Genomic DNA, 20,512 nt, shown 5'->3' with positions numbered 1-20,512 from the left:
GGGAAAACTGGACAGGTACATGTAAAAGTATGAGATTAGATCACTCCCTAACACCATACACAAAAATAAGCTCAAAATGGATTAAAGACCTAAATGTAAGGCCAGAAATTATCAAACTCTTAGAGGAAAACATAGGCAGAACACTCTATGACATAAATCACAGCAAGATCCTTTTTGACCCACCTCCTAGAGAAATGGAAATAAAAACAAAAGTAAACAAATGGGACCTAATGAAACTTCAAAGCTTTTGCGCAGCAAAGGAAACCATAAAGAAGACCAAAAGACAACCCTCAGAATGGGAGAAAATATTTGCAAATGAAGCAACTGACAAAGGATTAATCTCCAAAATGTATAAGCAGCTCATGCAGCTCAATAACAAAAAAACAAACAACCCAATCCAAAAATGGGCAGAAGACCTAAATAGACATTTCTCCAAAGAAAATATGCAGACTGCCAACAAACACATGAAAGAATGCTCAACATCACTAATCATTAGAGAAATGCAAATCAAAACTACAATGAGATATCATCTCACACCGGTCAGAATGGCCATCATCAAAAAATCTACAAACAATAAATGCTGGAGAGGGTGTGGAGAAAAGGGAACCCTCTTACACTGTTGGTGGGAATGTGAATTGGTACAGCCACTATGGAGAACAGTATGGAGGTTCCTTAAAAAACTACACATAGAACTACCATATGACCCAGCAATCCCACTACTGGGCATATACCCTGAGAAAACCATAATTCAAAAATACTCATGTACCAAAATGTTCATTGCAGCTCTATTTACAATAGCCCGGAGATGGAAACAACCTAAGTGCCCATCATAGGATGAATGGATAAAGAAGATGTGGCACATATATACAATGGAATATTACTCAGCCATAAAAAGAAACGAAATTGAGCTATTTGTAATGAGGTGGATGGACCTAGAGTCTGTCATACAGAGTGAAGTAAGTCAGAAAGGGAAAGACAAATACCGTATGCTAACACATATATATGGAATTTAAGGGAAAAAATGTCATGAAGAACCTAGGGGTAAGACAGGAATAAAGACACAGACCTACTGGAGAACGGACTTGAGGATATGGGGAGTGGGAAGGGTGAGCTGTGACAAAGCGAGAGAGAGGCATGGACATATATTCACTACCAAACGTAAGGTAGATAGCTAGTGGGAAGCAGCCGCATAGCACAGGGATATCAGCTCGGTGCTTTGTGACCGCCTGGAGGGGTGGGATGGGGAGGGTGGGAGGGAGGGAGACGCAAGAGGGAAGAGATATGGGAACATATGTATAACTGATTCACTTTGTTATAAAGCAGAAACTAACACACCATTGTAAAGCAATTATACCCCAATAAAGATGTTAAAAAATATAAAATAAAATAAATACCTACTGATTTCTGTCAGGAAGAAATGAAAAATAAACTCATTACATTAAGCCCGTGTTTAAGGCAAACGTTTTATGTACAGAAAAAATGTAAGAGGCTTTACCTGACATAGTGTATAAGCGCTGAAACCAGTTTTCTGTCTCAGTAAGCCAGCTGCTTTCCCTGTAGGTGCTGTAAGTAAAACTTCTATAGCCTTGCCTGGCTTCGGCTGACTTTGCTCGGTGAAGGTAATCCATTCTTCTGGTACATTCTGGTCTTGTTCAAAATCTTCACAAGCTTTTTTCACTTCTCTTTCTTCCAACAGCTCTATATGCTTAAAAAGCTGGCTAACAATTGTGGTCTTCCCACTACCACCTTTCCCACTTATGACTGTCACAGCATTGGAGCAAATCATGTCCAAAGCAGCCACCTGATCCTGATCCAGTTGGACTTCACGTATTTCTGCCTTAACTTCACTTTCACCATTATCCCAAATATGGTCACCGCTGTCCTGCGTGTCCCAAATATCCACAGGATCTTCTAATCTTGTTTCGTCAGGTTCACTTTTATTTAGCGTATCATCACTTTCTGAATTCTCAGGTCTTGTGGTGTGAATAGACGCAAGCACCTTTTTGACATCAACATGTAATCGCCATGGCGACCTTGTCATCAGGTCACAGATTGAAGAGGCAATGCCTCTTTCAGCCTGGTAAAGGTCGTAAAGAAAGACACAGCCCTTCTCATACGTCACCACACCGATATCCTTCAAGAACTTCAGAGACTGCCAAGCATCATGAAAAGACATGCGGTCTGACAATTCAGAAGTTAAGTCAGGTTCTTCAACACACGTGTGCCCTTGCTCTCTACACATCCGCTTCAGTTCAGAATATATTACTAATGCATTCTTCTCCAAATCAGTCATCAACTGGAGAAGAGACCTGCACTGACAAAACGATGTCCAACTTGCCTCACATTGCAGAAGCTTCAACTGTCTGTAGGTTATCTTTAAGAAAAGTAAATTCAAGTTTGCTTTATAAAAATTATAAATATTTTTATAATTGACTATTAGATGACTATTATGAGAATTACAGTGAAAACTATGGTGTTTAATAATAATTTTTTAAGTTCCAGAAGACACGTGTTTCAACAAAATTTGGGGGAAAAAAACTATGTACCTAATACATCACTAATTTTTTTTAATTAACTGTACTGTGATTAGAGATCTCTATAATTTCATAATTAAAATTGTTTTTTCAAAGCAATACACATACAGTTTTAAGAGTCAAATAACACTATGAGACTTTTCACAAAAAATTGGAAACCTCTGACTTACCCTTTCCATGCCTTCTAAAGGCAACACCCTCAACATTTTCAGTTATTTCTTCCAGAATTTATCTCCACATTTCTATGTATTGTTTATACTATTCCTTAATTTCTTTAAAAAAAATTTAGGTAATTAGTTAACTCCTTACTATGGAAAGTCTTTCTTCATGCAAGTTTGCTCCCTTTGTACTGTCACTTTCACACATGCTTCTCTTCCTCCCATCTTTTTTTTTTTTTTTTTTTTTTTTTTTTTTGCGGTACGCGGGCCTCTCACTGTTGTGGCCTCTTCCGTTGCGGAGCACAGACTCCGGACGTGCAGGCTCAGCGGCCATGGCTCACGGGCCCAGCCGCTCCGCAGCATGTGCGATCTTCCCGGACCGGGGCACGAACCCGTGTCCCCTGCATCGGCAGGCGGACTCTCAACCACTGCGCCACCAGGGAAGCCCTCTTCCTCCCATCTTTGAGAAAAGTTAATAGTATACATTTTGAAAACTGATTTTTGTTAAATCAGTGTAAACAGGATTCACGGCTGAGTGACATGATATGCTGTGATTACATTAACTTTGTGTTGAACTCTCGTGTATATTGTGAAGTTACTGACTGCCTCATTTTCTTGGCTTGTTTAGTTTTCCATGTGTCTGTCAAAATTCTGCCCAAACTCCACTGAAAAGGTACAGAACTTCCTTCACCATGATCCACTAAGTAGGTCGTCTACCAGCTCCATTTTTTTTTTTTTTCCCATGGAGACATCACCCCTGGAGCCCTCCATACATTTTATGGGCTGAAATGTGTCCCCCCCCAAAATTCGTATGTTGAAATCCTAACACCCAGTACCCCAGAATGTGACCATATTTGGAGATAGGGTCTTTAAGGAGGTAATTAAGTTAACATGAGATCACTGGGGTGGGCCCTAATCCAATATGACTGATGTCATAAGATTTTAGGACCCAGACAAGCACAGAGGGAAGACCATGTAAAGACACAGGAAGAAGACAGCCATCCATAAGCTAAGGAGAGAGGCCTCAGAAGAAATCAACCCTGCTGGCACCTTGACTTTGGATTTATAGCCTCCGGAAGTGTGAGAAAATAAATGTCTGTGGTTTAAGACACCCAGTCTATGCTGTTTGTTACAGCAGCCCTAGCAAATGAATTCAAAACCTCAGTAAAAGTCTTTATTCTGGGTGGTGGTTTACACGCTGAAAAGGGGACTTGAGTCCCACTTGAGTCCCAGAAGGCTCATTGCTCTGCTTCTCTTTCCTACTGAATAAATATATATAATAATCTAATGTTCCAGAATCTCATTTTTCCAAGCATATTGAAATCAGTCATTTTATAGAGGGAACAAATTCATTATTCCAGTATTTCTCAAATGGGGGGCAGGGGGGTGGGATCTGTAAACATTCTTGGGGATCCCACCAATTATCTCAGAATTTTTAAATTGTATTTTCATTTGGAAAACCATCTATAACCAAGTACTGCCAAGATTTAAGTGCCACATTTGGTTTTCAACATCTCTGGAGCTTCGCGGTGCCACTTTACTACTCCTGGTCTCTAATAAGAAAAACAGAAGTGCCAAAGAAATTGTAAATAACATTATTGTGCCAAAGAAAAAGAATCAAATGGCATCATCATATACCATATGAATAATGAAGGTCTTCGAAAGTTCAAATAGGAAAGTGAGGAACGGCGTAGCATAGCAGAATGGACTTGCCAAACACACAAGAACTTGTCTTCGATGAGATCTATATTCAAGGTGCTAAGGCAATTCAGTTACAAAAAATGTCATATGAAATTAAATTATGTAACTGAAGTATTGATAATTTGAATGTCATTTATTTTGTTATTTTGTTTTCCTTTGTAAATTTATTGCATAAGAGCTACAGGTGGAAGAAGTTTCTATTTAGTTGCAACACTGCAAGGAAAATAAATCAACACTGAAGTCATACAAATTTCTTTCCCTTGAAAGAGATACAAAAAACTGTCAAGCTTGAGACATCCTCCCTTGTATAAGATTACAAAACGCTAAGCAAATATCTTTCTTACTTTACGAAATCCGAGTTTCCATGGCTGTGTACCTAAAATCTCTTCTATCTCTTCCAACACCTCTGTAGAATCTGAGCTTATGAGCCGTTTAAAGTGTCGGGGCAGAAGAACTGGAAGGAATTCCATTATTTTGGGGAACTGCAGAGCTCTCATCACAGTTATAAACGGAACTACAGGATATCAGAAAAGAACAAATAGAAACATACAAATGAGCTCATAGAACAACTGATTTGATGGACTTTCTCATTTAGCACAACCAGTTTAAGAAATCCAAATCAAAGACAGAGTAATAAATTTACTGTGACCAGCAAGAAAAGTGATTGTATTATAACACTTGCTTTTGTATCAAGATGGTTTTCATTGTGTTTAACACCAAAATTTATGTTCTTCAAATGCTTAGATAGCTACTTCTTAGCCTTTTGTTTCCTTCTGCTTGCAGTAGAATCAGAATAAAATTTCTGACTCAATAATATATAAATTTAAAGCTAAGCATTAAAAATCATTCACATATTAATCTTTATAGTCATTCTTCTTACTGTAATCATGCTTTCATCATTGAAATCATTCAGTGATGTACTGCCAAATTTATTTGATAAAATTAAGAAATGAAATATTCCATCTATGTGAATGTCCAGATAACAAACCATATTTAGAAGTTATTTTAAACTATTTTGAACTGAAATCTTTCCAAAATGGATTGCTCATATTCTTGCCTTTCTTCTCTCCCTTCTGAAACAGAATAATTGATAACTGAACTTCTTCTTAATGACTCAAGGTAATCCTAGGACACAAAAGTTAGAGAGAGACCTAGAATCACACTTTTAGAGCAGGAAAGGAACTAAAAGGTGTTTAAAGATCATCTCACCCAATCTCTTCACATTACAGATGAGGAACCTGCAATGTCAATGACATACTCCAAAAGCAATACAAACACATTTCATCAAACCAATTTAAAAAAGGAATACTATACCAAGATATCAATACTGTACTGGTAATATTTTAAACACACCAGTCATCCAGTATCTCAGTTACACTAAAACTCAATGATAAAATCACTTACTTGTGTTTTCCAGAGAACGCAGTATCTCGTCATCTGGTGGTGACTCTTCTTGTGTTTTCTGTGTAGATTGTTTTTGAGTATTCCTTCCAATGTTCTTTTGGTAAGTTCTTAGTTTTTCCCTAAGGTTTTCAAAGTTGAGGTCTTTATAACTTGATTCAGCATTTACCCATGCTAAAAATTTTTTTCTCTTTTCACTGGAGACATTACAGTCTTTAAGAAAGAGGGAACAGATGTGTAACTGATTTGGTGCTGCCATATCTGATTGTAAAAAGTAAGAAGGAAATCCTTGAACTTGAAAGCTCCTTGATCCTACTGGCTTCACCTGTACCTTCACTCGCCACCAAGCACCCAGTAACGGAAAACGTCCAAACACTTCACATTGCTGGTGAGTATTTTCATCAAAAATTGAAACTTTAAAAAAAAAAAAGGTAATTTAGGATAAATTTAAAATCTCTTCCCAATGTTTTGTCAAATCCACTACTCTCTTTAATCCCTGGACAGTACCCTCTACAGATGTCTATTACAGTGTCTATATTCCACTCACCTGTTTATCTGTCTCCCTCTACTACACTGTAAGCTCTCTAGAACATGACAATGTTTCATCTGTTTTTGTATTCCAGGAGGGAGGCATGGTACATGGCAAAAGTTTGTTGTTCCTCTTCTAAAAGCAGTCCTCTCTCTGCTACTCTGATCTCAGTCAATACTGACCTTCAAGCAGTTTCTAAAAAATGTCATGGTCCCTCCTACCCAGGGCCTTTGCAAAAGCTGTTCCACTTGCCTTAAATAATTTCTTCCTTACCGTTTACCCCATTTACTACAGACCTCAGCTTAATTGTCACTTCCTGAGGAAAGCCCTGAATCTCATGAATATAACCTCTCATAGCACTTCGTACTATTCCTTCTAAGCACTGAGTGATATTATAGTTACTTCTGTGATTATCTATAGAATGTCAGTTTAATTCATTAGAGGGTAAGCTCCATTAAGACAGCAACCTCATCATCTAATCTCTCCAAGGTAGCCCAACAAAACAAACACCTTGCTTGGAAGATGGTAGCCAATCACTAACACTTTCAGGATAAATGACTAAACCCTCCACAAATACTTAAAAGTTTCTGTCTAAACCTGTATTGGCCACTCACCTGTGACTATTTAAATTTAAATTAATTAAAATTTAAAATTCAACTCAGGTGCACTAGCTGCATTTCAAGTTCTAATAGCTACATGTGGGTAACAGCTGTTGTATTGGACAGAGCAAATATAGAGCAATGCCATCACCAGAAAAATTCTACAGTACAGCAGTGGTCTGAACATTCAAACATTCTCAAACATCAGTCACCAGGTACACATAATAGGTATAATTCTTAGGACAGGAAACTATACAAGGTAAACACAGATCACAAGGTTATTAACGCAAGGTTAATGAATCAACAGTGCCTTGGGGTGTTTCTTATGTGCGTGTGTGTCTAAGTAGCTGAAAAGTAACCACATACTCGACTCCAGGAAAGACAGGAAAATAGTTAAAAGCCCTGATTCGGGGTGTGAATACTGGCTGGAGACCCATTGTTTCCTCGACTAAGAAACTACCTGAAAAAGTTGTCATCAGTAAATGAGATACACGTGGAGCCCAAGCTTAACACATAGTATTTGCTCAAGTCTCTGCTATTCTTGTGGTTGTTGCTGTTTTTATTTTATCCTAAACAGGACGAAACAGCTAGGCCATCCCAAAGGAAGTCTATTAGCAGCGATGGGGCGCCTTATTTGGGACGAGGCCATAATGGTAAACAGTTCATTAATCCTCCAAACCCATTCCCAGGGGCGAGTTGCTTCCTCACCACGGAGCCGACCAGGGAGGCTGCCCGCTTTTACACCCCCACTGCAGAGCTCCTTGGCATCGACAAACACCGTGTCTTCCTCCTCCTCCGCATCCTCCCTCAGATGATCATCTTCCTCCTCCACCAGGTCCTTGGAGGGGAGCAAAGGTCCCTGTAGCTCGCGCAAGGGCTGACTCAGAGAAGCCATACTCCGCTCTCCCCAGCTCAACCCAAATTCCGGAAAACCCGGGCTACGTAACGCCCAAGAACAGCCAATCAGCTCCGCGACTGTAGGACCGTCAGCTTCCAGGGGGTTGGGCGAAATGCATGAAGTGGGTTAATTGTATGGTGACGGATCGCAACTAGACTGTAGTGGTGATCACGCTCTAGTATATACAGATGTTGAACTATAATGCTGTACATCTGTTTTTTGTGGGGGTTTTTTTTGCGGTACGCGGGCCTCTCCCGTTGCGGAGCACAGGGTCCGGACGCGCAGGCCCAGCGGCCATGGCTCACGGGCCCAGCTGCTCCGCGGCACGCGGGATCTTCCCAGACCGCGGCACGAACCCGTGTCCCCTGCATCGGCAGGCGGACTCTCAACCACTGCGCCACCAGGGAAGCCCAATGCTGTCCATCTGAAACTTATTTTCTAAAAAAACACCATCAGCTTTCGCAAACGCTCCCACTCCCCAGGCTAAAAGCTTGCGCGGAGGAGCGGAGCAGCGGCGAAGCTCCGCCCCAAGCTCCCAGCGGAGGACCGGGATTGGGTGGGGAGGGTCGAGGCTCAGCTGGGTCGGGCAAGGGGCGGAGCGGATGCGGGGGCGGGGTGATCTCTCCCGCCTCCGCCCCGCAGCCAGACTTGAGGCTTCGCCAGGTGCCCGGAGGAAACCAGCTGATTGGGCAGCAGCATACGGGCACTTGCAGAGCCGCTAACCCACTGTGACTCCTGCATAGAGAGAAACGCGAGGGAACGGCAGTCTAGTGACCCCAGAGAACCTGGAAAAGCAAGCCCTTCCCCGATGCCTCCAAAACGAAAACCCAAATGCCCTTCGGCCAGCACCCAAAGCGCAGAACCGCGAATCTCCAATCGGGAGACCCGCCTAGTCATGACTCCTTTGGGCCTCTGTTTTCGTCAGGTGTTGAATTTATATGATCAAAGGCACTTTACTCAAGGTACAGATCTCTAGGCCCCATTCAATACCCATTGTATCGGGATCTAGGGCAGAGACCCAGGCTTCTTTTCAACCCACGTCCCAAGTTGTAGATTTTGATGCTCAGCCAGGTTTGGAAAGCACTACATTAGATGACTTTCAAAGTCCTCTTTATCATTTCCTCTGTGAGTACACCCAGGCCTCCCAAACTTCTTTAAGCTGGGCTGCTGCCTGCTCGCAGTGGGGCAAAAAAGTCTAGTTACAGCCCAGGGTATAGACAGGAGTGAGGGAAAGCAAGTAGAAGAGAACAGTGGTTTAAAAGTTATTCTGGAGCCATGGTTCCCATACTTGATGGGGATAGCGTTTGAAAGTCATGGTACTTCTTGAGGAACACCATAAAATATATTACTACATTACTATTTTGATACTATTTATTATGAAATTAATAATAAACAAAATAACTAAGCATACACTGTTTGCTAAATCCAAAAGCATCTTATTCTAATATAAATAACAACCACCACCAAAGTTTTTTTGTTTGTTTGTTTGTTTAATTTATGGGACCATAGACCTGAAACTAACACAACTTTGTAAATCAACTATACTTCAATAAAAAATAAAGTTCTTTTGTTCTTTTTTTAAAAACTTACGGGGGAAATTACTAAAATTGATTTTTTTTCCTTTGGGTACAAATGTTGACTGTTGGTGCTTTTAGAAACACCCTCTGTTGCATCAGTGTTTCCAAGGATCGTCTATATGAGGTGGAACGCCTTCCTTAACACTCAGGATGGCTGCTGTTTCCACCACAATATGGAATCTGATCTGACACATGTCTCACCACTGGTCTCTTTGTTACTAAATGCAGTGGATACCTTTCTGCCTTTGTCTTGCCTCACCTCTCAACAGTATTTGACACATAACTATTTTCTTCTTGTAACACTCTGCTTCCTAGGCTTTTGTGACTTGTCTTCCTAGGTTTTCCTCTAACCTCTCTGGCCATTTATAGTTTCTTTGGGTTCTTCTACTGGCCTCTTAAGTACTTGTGTTTCCCAGGGTTCCATCCTAAGCACCTCCTCACTCTGTAATCCTTCCCTCAATCATCTTTCACCTACTCTGTCACCTACATGCTAATGACCCCAATCTAATCTCCAAACCTGTGCAAACAACTGCCTATTAGATGCCAGGACTGGATGCCCCTTGGCTCCCTCTGACTCAACGCATCCAAACTGAAAGCTCTGCTGCCCAAATGTGGTCCACTTACGCGTTTATACGTAAGATAACCTTGTTACCAACAGGATGATTTAGGCACAAGACTCCAGATGTTAAGCTTCTGTTTATATAACTCAGTTGCATTCTACTAGGTAGTATAGGTTAGGATTCAGGATGGTGAGGACTTTGCTTCTTTACCTGTTGATTCCTCATTTTTTAAAATGTTAACAATTCTAGGTTCCTGGATACCATCTTTACAGTACACAGTAAGCAACAATACTCAAACCTGGCTGTGCATCAGAATCACTTGGGATGTTTCTAAAAATATGATTCTTGAAGCTACATTTCCACAAACGTAAGACAACATAGGCATAGGTTATTCACTGTATAACTTTTGTAGTAGCAAAGGACTGGAAACAGTAGAAATGTGTACCAGTAAGAGACCTATTGAATAAACTATTGTACATCCACACCATGGAGTATTCTTCAGCAATTTTATAAAAGAAAGAATGAGGAATACCTTTTTGAACTTCCAGGATATTATGTTAAATAAGAAAAAAGACATAAAACAATGAAAATAGTTTTATGTGTTTGCATATGCTTCTATCTGCAAAAACAAAACAAGCAAACAAACACAGGGAACATAAACCAGAATTTTATGAAAATAGTTACCTACAGATAGAGTGGAAACAGGATAATGGAGAAAAAGGTGGGAACAAGATCTCTGAGTAACTTTTTATAATGGTTTTAACTTCTGAGCCATGAAAATGTTTCACATATTCAAAAATAAAGAAACAAAATCAAAACCTAAAATTGAACACAAACAGAAACAAAGGAAACTATCTATCAAATGGATAACATAACCTCTCAGGCAAAAAAACTAGTTCAAGTTACTTCTTAATACTTTGAATAAATATTTTAAGTTACTCTGACTATATACCCTTAGTAGGTTATATTCTGAGGACAAAAGATCTACAAAATAATCTTAAAATTTACCACACACTGGGCTTCCCTGGTGGCGCAGTGGTTGAGAGTCCGCCTGCCGATGCAGGGGACACGGGTTCGTGCCCCGGTCCGGGAGGATCCCACGTGCCACGGAGCGGCTGGGCCCGTGAGCCATGGCCGCTGAGCCTGCGCGTCCGGAGCCTGTGCTCCGCAACGGGAGAGGCCACAGCAGTGAGAGGCCCGCGTACCGCTAAAAAAAAAAAAAAAAAAAATTTACCACACACTATGGTTAATGTTAGTTGTAATACTGTTATTGTAATTTGAATACAATGTGTATCGTAGCATAAAGCAAACAAGTAAATGTCTTTGTGTTTTATCAAAGGAAGGGTTTTAATGTACATGAAGAGAAATACAAACATAGAATAAAAGAAGTTAAGAAAAACTTCTATAGCATTATACCTGAGCTGGAAATATCAATATGAGCTTGTGATTTCTTAAAATATATATCCTAGCTCTGTCTACTGAAAGGGCCTGAAAGTAACGTCACCCCAGTAACTCTGATCACATCTACCACCTTCATCCTGGTTTTGGAATACTATTTCTTATTAAAAGAAATGGAGGCTTCTTAAGAAATGGCTGGGGCTTCCCTGGTGGCGTAGTGGTTAAGAATCCGCCTGCCAATGCAGGAGACATGGGTTCAAGCCCTGGTCCGGGAAGTTGCCACATGCCGCGGAGCAACAAAGCCTATGCACCACAACTACTGGGCCTGCGCCCTAGAGCCCACGAGCCACAACTACCGAAGCCCAAGTGCCAAAACTACCGAAGCCCAAGTGCCACAACTACTGAAGCCCATGTGCCACAACTACTGAAGCCCACGTGCCTAGAGCCCGTGCTCCGCAACAAGAAAAGCCACCACAATGAGAACCCCGCGCACCACAATGAAGAGTAGCCCCTGCTTGCCGCAACAAGAGGAAGCCCCCACCCAGCAACTAAGACCCAACGCAGCCAAAAATAAATTAATTAATTAATTTAAAAAAAAAAAAAGAAGGGCTGATTCCACCTCTGGGACAGGAAAGTACAAGATGGCCCTAGGATTTCCTGTACCAGAAGGCAAGGAAGCACTCAAAAGCTAATAGGGTTATGATAAAAAGGATTCGGGAGCCAGCTTGAAGGGCATCCCACTAGCCAAATTTAGAGACGTTTGAGTAACAAAAAGAATAATGACTGCACTTGATTGTAACACACTGAGCAAATGAAAACTGATGTGTCCATTGTGATACTCACTAAAAATATTTTTTTAAGGAAAAGAAGAAAAGAATGTCAGTTAAGGAATTTAACTGACATTAAATAAGAGTATGGAGAGTAGTATAGAGGTTCCTTAAAAAACTAAAAATAGAGTTACCATATGATCCAGCAATCCCACTCCTGGGCATATATTCGGAAAACACAAAAATTCTAATTTGAAAGGATACATGCACCCCAATGTTCGTAGCAGCACTACTTACAATAGTCAAGACATGGAAGCAAACTAAATGTCCATCGACAGGTGAATGGATAATGAAGGTGTGGCACATATATACAATGGAATATTACTCAGCCATAAAAAGAATGGAATAATGTCATTTGCAGCAACATGGATGGACCTACATATTATCATTCTAAGTGAAATAAGTCATATAGAGAAAGACAAATATCATATATCACTTATATATGGAATCTTAAAAAAATGATACAAATGAACTTATTTACAAAACAGAAATAGACTCACAGATACAGAAAACAAACTTATGGTTACCAAAGGGGAAAGGGGAGGGGGAGGAATAAACTAAGAGTTTGGGATTAACATATACACATTACTATATATAAAATAGATAAAAAACAAGGACCTACTGTGTGGCACAGGGAACTATATTCAATATCTTGTAATAACCTATAATGGAAAAGACTTTGGAAAAGAATATGTATATAACTGAATCTCTTTGCTGTACACCAAAAACTAACACAACATTGTAAATCAAGTACACGTCAATAAAAAGTTGTTTGTTTTGAAAAAGTAAAAAATACATAAAAAATAAAAGAAATTTAAGAAGAAATTCTAAAATACAAAACACCATTTTGCAATCCCCAGTATAATAACTAATTCAAGCGAGGATCACCAAAGGATACTAAAACCACTAAGTGAAAAGTCACTGGGAAGCTGATAGTCCCATGGCTATAAGAAATGATAAATTGTGAAGGGGAAAGTGGACCTTTACAGTGGAGACACTTGTCAGTCTCCTCTTAATCAAGTTATCAAACTTAGTGCCGGGACAAACTGATGCGTGTCTCATGCTGTGATACACTATGATTACATAAGATCAGCTATGAAGTATTCTTGCCAAAAATATTTAACCTGATTTTAATCAAGGTTCTAGACAAGCACTGTCCAATGGAAATATAATGTGAAGCACATACGCAATATAAAAGTTTCTGGTAGCCACATGAAAAAAGAAACAGGTGATATTAATTTTAATGATGCATTTTATTGAATCCAATATATCCAAAATATTATTTCAACATGATAATCAATATAAAATCATTAATGAAATATTTCACACTTTTTATCCTAAATCTTTGAAATCTGATGTGTATTTTACCCTTATAGCACACCTCAGTTTGAACGAGCCACATTTCATGTGCTCCATAGCCACATGTGGCTGGTGACTATAATATTGGACAGCACAGTTCTAGACCTACTTTTCAATTTGCCCAAAATCCAAGGAACTGAGGTACAAAGTGAATAATACCATGTGGAAACAAAAAGATCTAGAATAAAGGTCAGAAAGTAAATACTTTAGGCTTTTCAGGCCACAAATGATCTCCATCACATAATTCCTCTCCCCCCACCCTTTTTCCCTATTCTTAGCTCTAGGGCTGTTCAACAAAAGGCCATAATATGTGCATACTCGACCTGGCACATGGGATATTTTACAAGACAACTGACCTGGATTTTCCAGAAAGTCAATGTCATGGGAAAAAAGGCAGGAAAGAGCAAGAGGGATTCCAGGATTGACAGAGGCCAGTAGCTGAAGTCAAGAGTAGAAGGAGTGGGTAGGAGATGAGGCTGGACAGAGAGCCGGGCTAGAGCCAGAACTTGCAGTACTTTGGGAGGCCACAGGGAGAAGCCAGTGAAGGTCGTAAACAGAAGCTTAACCATATCCTTCTGAAAACGTGGCTATTCATGTCACACGAACCAAGCTCTCATTTCAATATCCCTTCAAAATCCAGGCAATGTTTGTTAAATAAATCAATCAACCTGAATCATGAAGCAAAGAATTTCAGTATCTCATTCATATTGCTTCTCACGTAGAGTTTTTTCCCCTAAATTACACAGAAAGTATTTTCTGGTTACACTGGAAATACCTTTGTTTTAGTGTGCCTGGATGGTATCAAGGCAGCTAACACACTGTGAAGCTATCATTGGTAAAACCTAAACGTTTTATTGGGAGAGTACGGAGGGAATAAGATTTAGTGACCTGTTTAATTAATGACTAGGTAAAGCATGCAATTAAGATGTAGTCATGATAATGATGGTTTCACAGTTATGGGAAAGCACTCTGAATTAATTTATCCAGGTGAATGTTTAAATTAGCATTTTGTCTGTTTTGTTTATTAAACTGGGGTCCAAAGGAGAACAGTAGAATTAAAAAATGAATTAAATAATAGGATTACCAAAGAGACTGACAATTACATACAGAGCAGAAATCCTAATTAAAAATGTGTTAGATTTTGTTCAGTCAAGAGATTGCATGTGTGCAGCACGTATTACCCGTCTACTGGTATCTCGTTCCCCTCTCTTTCTAGGCACACAGTAGGGCTGTACTTCTCCACCTATTTGGAGTTAGTCATGGCCATCCGACCTGCTTTGGCCTATAAAAATCATAGCGAAGCATCATTTCAGGGTGGAGGCATTTAATTTTGGGCGCTCAACTCTCCTTGCCTTGGTGATTGTAGGAGTGTGAGGTGCAACGATGAGCCATCACCTAATGGACAACTGCCCTGGAGAGTGACACGGACCCGCAGTAGGGTCTGAATAAATGAGGAGAAATCCTTTTGTGTTAATCCACTAAGGCAGTAGACTTGTTTGTTTCTTTCTTTTTTTAAAATAAATTTATTTATTTATTTATTTTTGGCTGTGTTGGGTCTTTGTTGCTGTGCGCGGGCTTTCTCTAGCTGCGGCGAGTGGGAGCTACTCTTCGTTGCGGCGCACGAGCTTCTCATTGGGGTGGCTTCTCTTGCTGTGGAGCACGGGCTCTAGGTGCGTGGGCTTCAGTAGTTGTGGCTCGCGGGCTCTAGAGCGCAGGCTCAGTAGTTGTGGCGAACGGTCTTAGTTGCTCTGTGGCATGTGGGATCTTCCTGGACCAGGGCTCGAACCCGTGTCCCCTGCATTGGCAGGCGAATTCTTAACCACTGCGCCACCAGGGAAGCATTGGACTTGTTTCTTAAGTCAGCAGAACCTAGCCTATCCTTCCTGACACAATACTGACCACATACCAGATGGTTGTGTTTAGTGAGTATAGTGAGAGACATAAGTAAATAATAGTGGCCCTTGCCAAAAGTATCTATAATTTAATTAAGGTATGTAGCTTTGGGATTAATGGGACACGGGGCTGGAAAACTGCACTGGGGGCCTGATTCTGAGGACCTTTGAAAGCTAAAACACTGTGATAGTATTCTGCGGTCTCAAAATGGATTTAAAGAAGCAAAAAGTATTATATTATATTATACTCAATATTTTATACTCAATATTTATATTATACTCAATATTTTATAATAACCTATAGGGGAAAAGAATCTGAAAAAGAATATATATATATATATATATATATATACACACATATATATGACTGAATCACTTTGTTGTATACCTGAAACTAACACAACATTGTAAATCAACTATACTTCAATAAGAAAAGAAGAAACAAAAAGACTTACTCACAAAGAGCTGACATCTAGTTCCATAATTCTCTAATCAGGACTCTAGGCTCCTGGTAGGTAAGTGGTGATACACCAGAAAGGGACAAAAAGTCTCAAGATAAAAGGCTTTTTGAAGTGTCCAGTTGACTCATAATGTTATCTAGTACCCTGTTCTAATATTTAAAAAAATAAGGATGCATTATATAGAATGAAAAGTTGGCAAGAATTTTTAAGGTAAAAGATAAAACTTAACAGTAATTTCACCTTTGCGAAGACAGACTGGCTAGTACCTCAAGACCCCATGAGGCATGCAAGCCCTCTTCTTTGCCATATGGGCATTTCAGTGGAAATGCTGATGAAATTAACTGACTTTGATGTTAAGCCCTCGTCTCTAAATGTTACAAACAAAGAAATGGCCCCAGTCACCTCAATTGCAATTCAATTTAGTTTGCTTTATTACATAAGTTTTTGCTCAAGCTAAAATATTGGTAGGGCTAAATCTATGCCCTTCTATTTCTGTTTCAGTATATGAGTTTTTAAGTTGTAGGAGAATATATTGATAAAAAATTATTGCCTCCTTAAGTATATTTTCTAGAAGCTCCTTTCCTAACAAACCTGCCTGAGTGATGTAAGCACCAAAGCAAAAGCATTCAGCTCTGTTACCACAGGGAGGTGGTGCTGGGGGTAGATCCCTACTCAGTCATATTGGTCTTTATTTGTGAGGCATTTTATGAAAATTATTGATCTAATCTTATACAATAAGTGAACTAAAAAATAGAAATCAAAAACAGAACAAGTTTGGGAAGTATTCATAAAAAGATTACAACTCATTTATTCAGTAAATATAGATTTCAGGACAGTTATTGTTCTGGGTGCTGGAGAAGAACAGTGAACAAAACAGACCAAGTCCCGGTATATTCTAGTGAGAGGAGATAGTCAAAAGGAAGTAAATACAAATATCAAGTGATGATGAGAATGAGGAGTAAGGGGATAGAGAATATCTAGAGTGGAAGTTAGTTATTTCAGATATGGATCGATAGAAACAGAGGCAGAAATACTAAACTGACATTGATAAGACAGTGTGTCATATTGGCTATGGGATGACTTATAGAACAGAAGGACAGCAAATCAGGGACCAAGTAAAAAGTGCTATGCCCATGCAATTCATAATCAGCAATAGAAGACTGACTTCGTGGGACAGAAATATATTTGAGCATTCCATAGGGTCCACCCTGTTTGAGAAATCAAACTGCCTTCAGATTAGCAGGTATGTTTCCCTGGGTTTATTTTAAATGGCTGGAAAATTTCCTCTCTTTGTGAGAAGATTCCGCATATGACATCTACTTCTGGCCAAGGACAAAAAATAACCCATCCAGCTTATGAAGCACTGGAGAAAAGTAAGATATAAAGAAGAGCAAAAAAGTGAAGGAATGTCTGAAAGAGAGACAGACAAGGAGTACAATGCAGAAAGAGAATTACACTGAGGATAAAGGAGGTAGGTGCATGGCAGTAGAGAAAAGAATTTGAACACTCTGCTTTAAAAACAAGTCATGGGCTTCCCTGGTGGCGCAGTGGTTGAGAGTCCGCCTGCCGATGCAGGGGGACGCGGGTTCGTGCCCTGGTCCGGGAGGATCCCACATGCCACGGAGCGGCTGGGCCCATGAGCCATGGCCACTGAGCATGCGCGTCCGGAGCCTGTGCTCGGCAACGGGAGAGGCCACAACAGTGAGAAGCCCGTGTACCGCAAAAAAAAAAAAAAAAAAACAAGTCATAATGCTCATTTTACCCAATGGCAGATTTCATTAATATAAAATCTCCAAAATTCCATTTTTGATGGAAAAAAAACAGACAATGTGGAGAGTGCAAAGAAAATGTTTCCACGCTCAGAAAACAGAATGTTTCTGTATTTTTATCTTCATCCTTTATTATTATTTATGATGGTGATAAACAATAATAATGGCTAATTTTGAGTGTTTATGAGGTGCCAACCACAAAGTGCTTTTTGTGAATTAATTCATTTACTCTTCACAACAGCCCCATGAAGTACCATTAAAATGCCCATTTTATTTTGTAGTTAAATTAAGATTTTAAATCTTACATTAAAATTTTCAAATATTTCAATAACAATAAGATGTCCATTTTAATTATGAGGAAACTGCTACTGAGAGGTAAAATGACTTGATTAAGGTTGGAAATGGCCGAGCCAGGATTTGAACCCAGGGACTCTGGCTCCAGTGCCCATGCTCTCTCCTGCTACACGTTCTCAGCTTCTGTGGATGCACCCAGAACTCTCTGGGGTTGTGTGCAGACTCATATTGCAGCAGATTAAAACTCATTCTTGATTTGTTGCCTCTCTCTTGTTTGTTTGAGATTTGTAAAACATACACATACTTCTCTGAGATCTTAGAGTAGATTTAAAACTATTATAAAGATACCTACAACCTGATGTCATGGATTAGTGATAAATAACTCAAATTGCATGGAGGTTACTTATTTTTCACATAGCTACTGGATCAGGTTATAAGAACTCTATACTCAGGGGTCTGGGGTTCATCGTACGTGTGGGAGAAATGAATGCTCTTTACCTCTTTCTTGGCTGGCTCTGTTTTGGAGACATTATTGTTGGCTGACACCTTCCCCATAATATTTGACCATGACTTCACATTTTGAGAAAAACTACTTCCTTACATCTCTCACAATGCTTTTCAAAAATCTCCACCTATTATTTCTTTCCTAAATCATATGATTGCCAAATGATGGGGGTAAGCACAAGGTCTGAGGCATTTCTGTAGTGGGGAAATTCACCTAAAAAGATGACACTAAGATAGACACTCAGATATCGGTACATCTAATTAATCCCTAAGTTGTATCTATGCTTCCTCTTTCTCTGAAATATCTCTTTGATTGCCCCTTCATTACTATGGCAGGGTCATCCCTAGGGTGTGTGCGTCCCTGCACAAATATTTTTTATAGGACCCCTGTCTATGTAAACAATTGAAGCCACCCTAAATCAGCATGTCAGTGCCATTCTGGCAGTCCAATCTCACACAATCCTTTAAAAAAAATTACTGTGTTGTCCAATGGGCATGATTAGCTTGCCAGGTCACCCTCCCAGAATTAGGACCTGGCCACAGAACCCCAGGATGACTGCACAGGCATGAGTTATGCAGTAACTTGGGACAGCTGGTCAACCCACTCATTGGACAGCAGATGAGAGAGCATCCCAAAAGGGAGACACTGGGACTGAACTCACGTGGGGCCTGGTTCTAGCTTGGAACGCCCCATTCAGATAGATGCCAATGCAATCTCAGCTGGTCCTAAGTACCAGAGAGGCTCTAAAAAATTGAGGATGTCCCTCAAAGAGAGAGACCCTTTGGATGCCTCGGGCCCTTGTTAGGAGCCCTGCTTGACCAAGTCTGAGTCACACCAACACCTTATTCTGTACCCTTTTCACATAATATATTACAGCTTTCTCCTGCTTAGGCTCCAGACCTCCACTTTCTTTCCTTTTGTGTCCATTGCTCTCATAGTACAAACATACTATAATATTTTACTCCTGTTCCTTCTTACTGATTTTATTAAATATGAATTTCTCCACTGCAGTCCTCATGAAGTGAGGAATTCATTCCCTCTCATCTCCTCAGGAACGTCACTCCAGAAATTCTCTTCTCCCTCCTATATCATTCATTTCTCTCTCTGTCTCTCTCTCGAAGTATTTCCATCAGCATACAAATATGCCATCTTTAAAATCCTTTCTTTGTTCTCACTTGCCCCACCAGAGACCATTCCATTTCTTTGCTATCCTGAAGCTTGTCTATATTTATGTATCCCCTGCTCCTCTCTTCCAGTGCTGACCTGGGCTTTAGTTCAGGCTCTGCTCTGCACTGAGGCATTTGGTAGAGAAGGCGTGGGTAGAAGCTGAAATCCAGTCCATTCTTCGCCTGCCAAGCAGAAAGCCTGGCACAGAACTTTGTCATCCTTGAGGAAGGAACAACATTTGAAACTGATCTACCCAGGGCACCACCATTTCCAGCTGGCCAGCATGAGGCAGCCTTCTTTTCCTAATTTGCACAAAGGTCCTGTATATGCTTATGATAGCCCTGTTCTCGTGCGCTTTGTTAATGCACTTCACTCAGCCTTTTCCCCCTATCATTCCCCTGAAATTCCTCTGGTCCAAAGTCACCAGTGACCTCCACATAGCTATATCCATTGGTTAGGGTATTCATTCCCTACTGCTGCTGCAACAAATCACCACAAATATAATGGCTTAAAAACAACACAATTCATTCTCACACGGTTCTGGAGGTCTGAAGTTCAAAATGGGTCATCGGGACTGATTTTCTTCTGGAGATTCTAGAGGATAATTCATCTCTTGCCACATCACTCCAACCTCTGCCTCCATTGTCACATGCCCTTCTCTTCCTCTGACCCTCTTGCCTCCTCTTATAAGGACACCTGTGATTACATTGAGCCCACCTGGACAACCCAGAATAACCTTCTCATTTCAAGGTCCTTAACAAAATCACTTTGACGAAGTCTTTTTTGCCATGTAAGGGAACATGTTCAAGGTTCTGGGATGAGGATATGAACATCTTTGGCGGGGCATGGGTGGTGGTGTTTATTACTCAGTCTACCACAGTTA

General features: G+C 40.2%; 1 protein-coding gene across 1 annotated transcript in view; it reads right to left on the bottom strand.

Moving 5' to 3' along the window:
• HELB (DNA helicase B) overlaps positions 1 to 8,861 on the bottom strand; it is a 44,234-nt gene extending 35,373 nt beyond the window's left edge. The window contains exons 1-4 of the mRNA XM_004276602.3: positions 7,631 to 8,861; positions 5,798 to 6,208; positions 4,738 to 4,907; positions 1,496 to 2,374 (exon numbers count right to left, since the gene is read on the bottom strand). Of these exons, the coding sequence (XP_004276650.1) occupies positions 1,496 to 2,374; positions 4,738 to 4,907; positions 5,798 to 6,208; positions 7,631 to 7,817 (1,647 nt within the window). The 5' untranslated portion in view covers positions 7,818 to 8,861. The remainder of the gene's footprint in view (positions 1 to 1,495; positions 2,375 to 4,737; positions 4,908 to 5,797; positions 6,209 to 7,630) is intronic.
• Positions 8,862 to 20,512: the final 11,651 nt, after the last annotated feature.

This window comes from Orcinus orca, chromosome 11 (genome assembly GCF_937001465.1).
Source record: "Orcinus orca chromosome 11, mOrcOrc1.1, whole genome shotgun sequence".
Classification (NCBI taxonomy): Eukaryota; Metazoa; Chordata; class Mammalia; order Artiodactyla; family Delphinidae; genus Orcinus; species Orcinus orca.
Note: the sequence above shows the minus strand (reverse complement) of the source record. Positions and strands in the feature narration are given on the sequence as shown.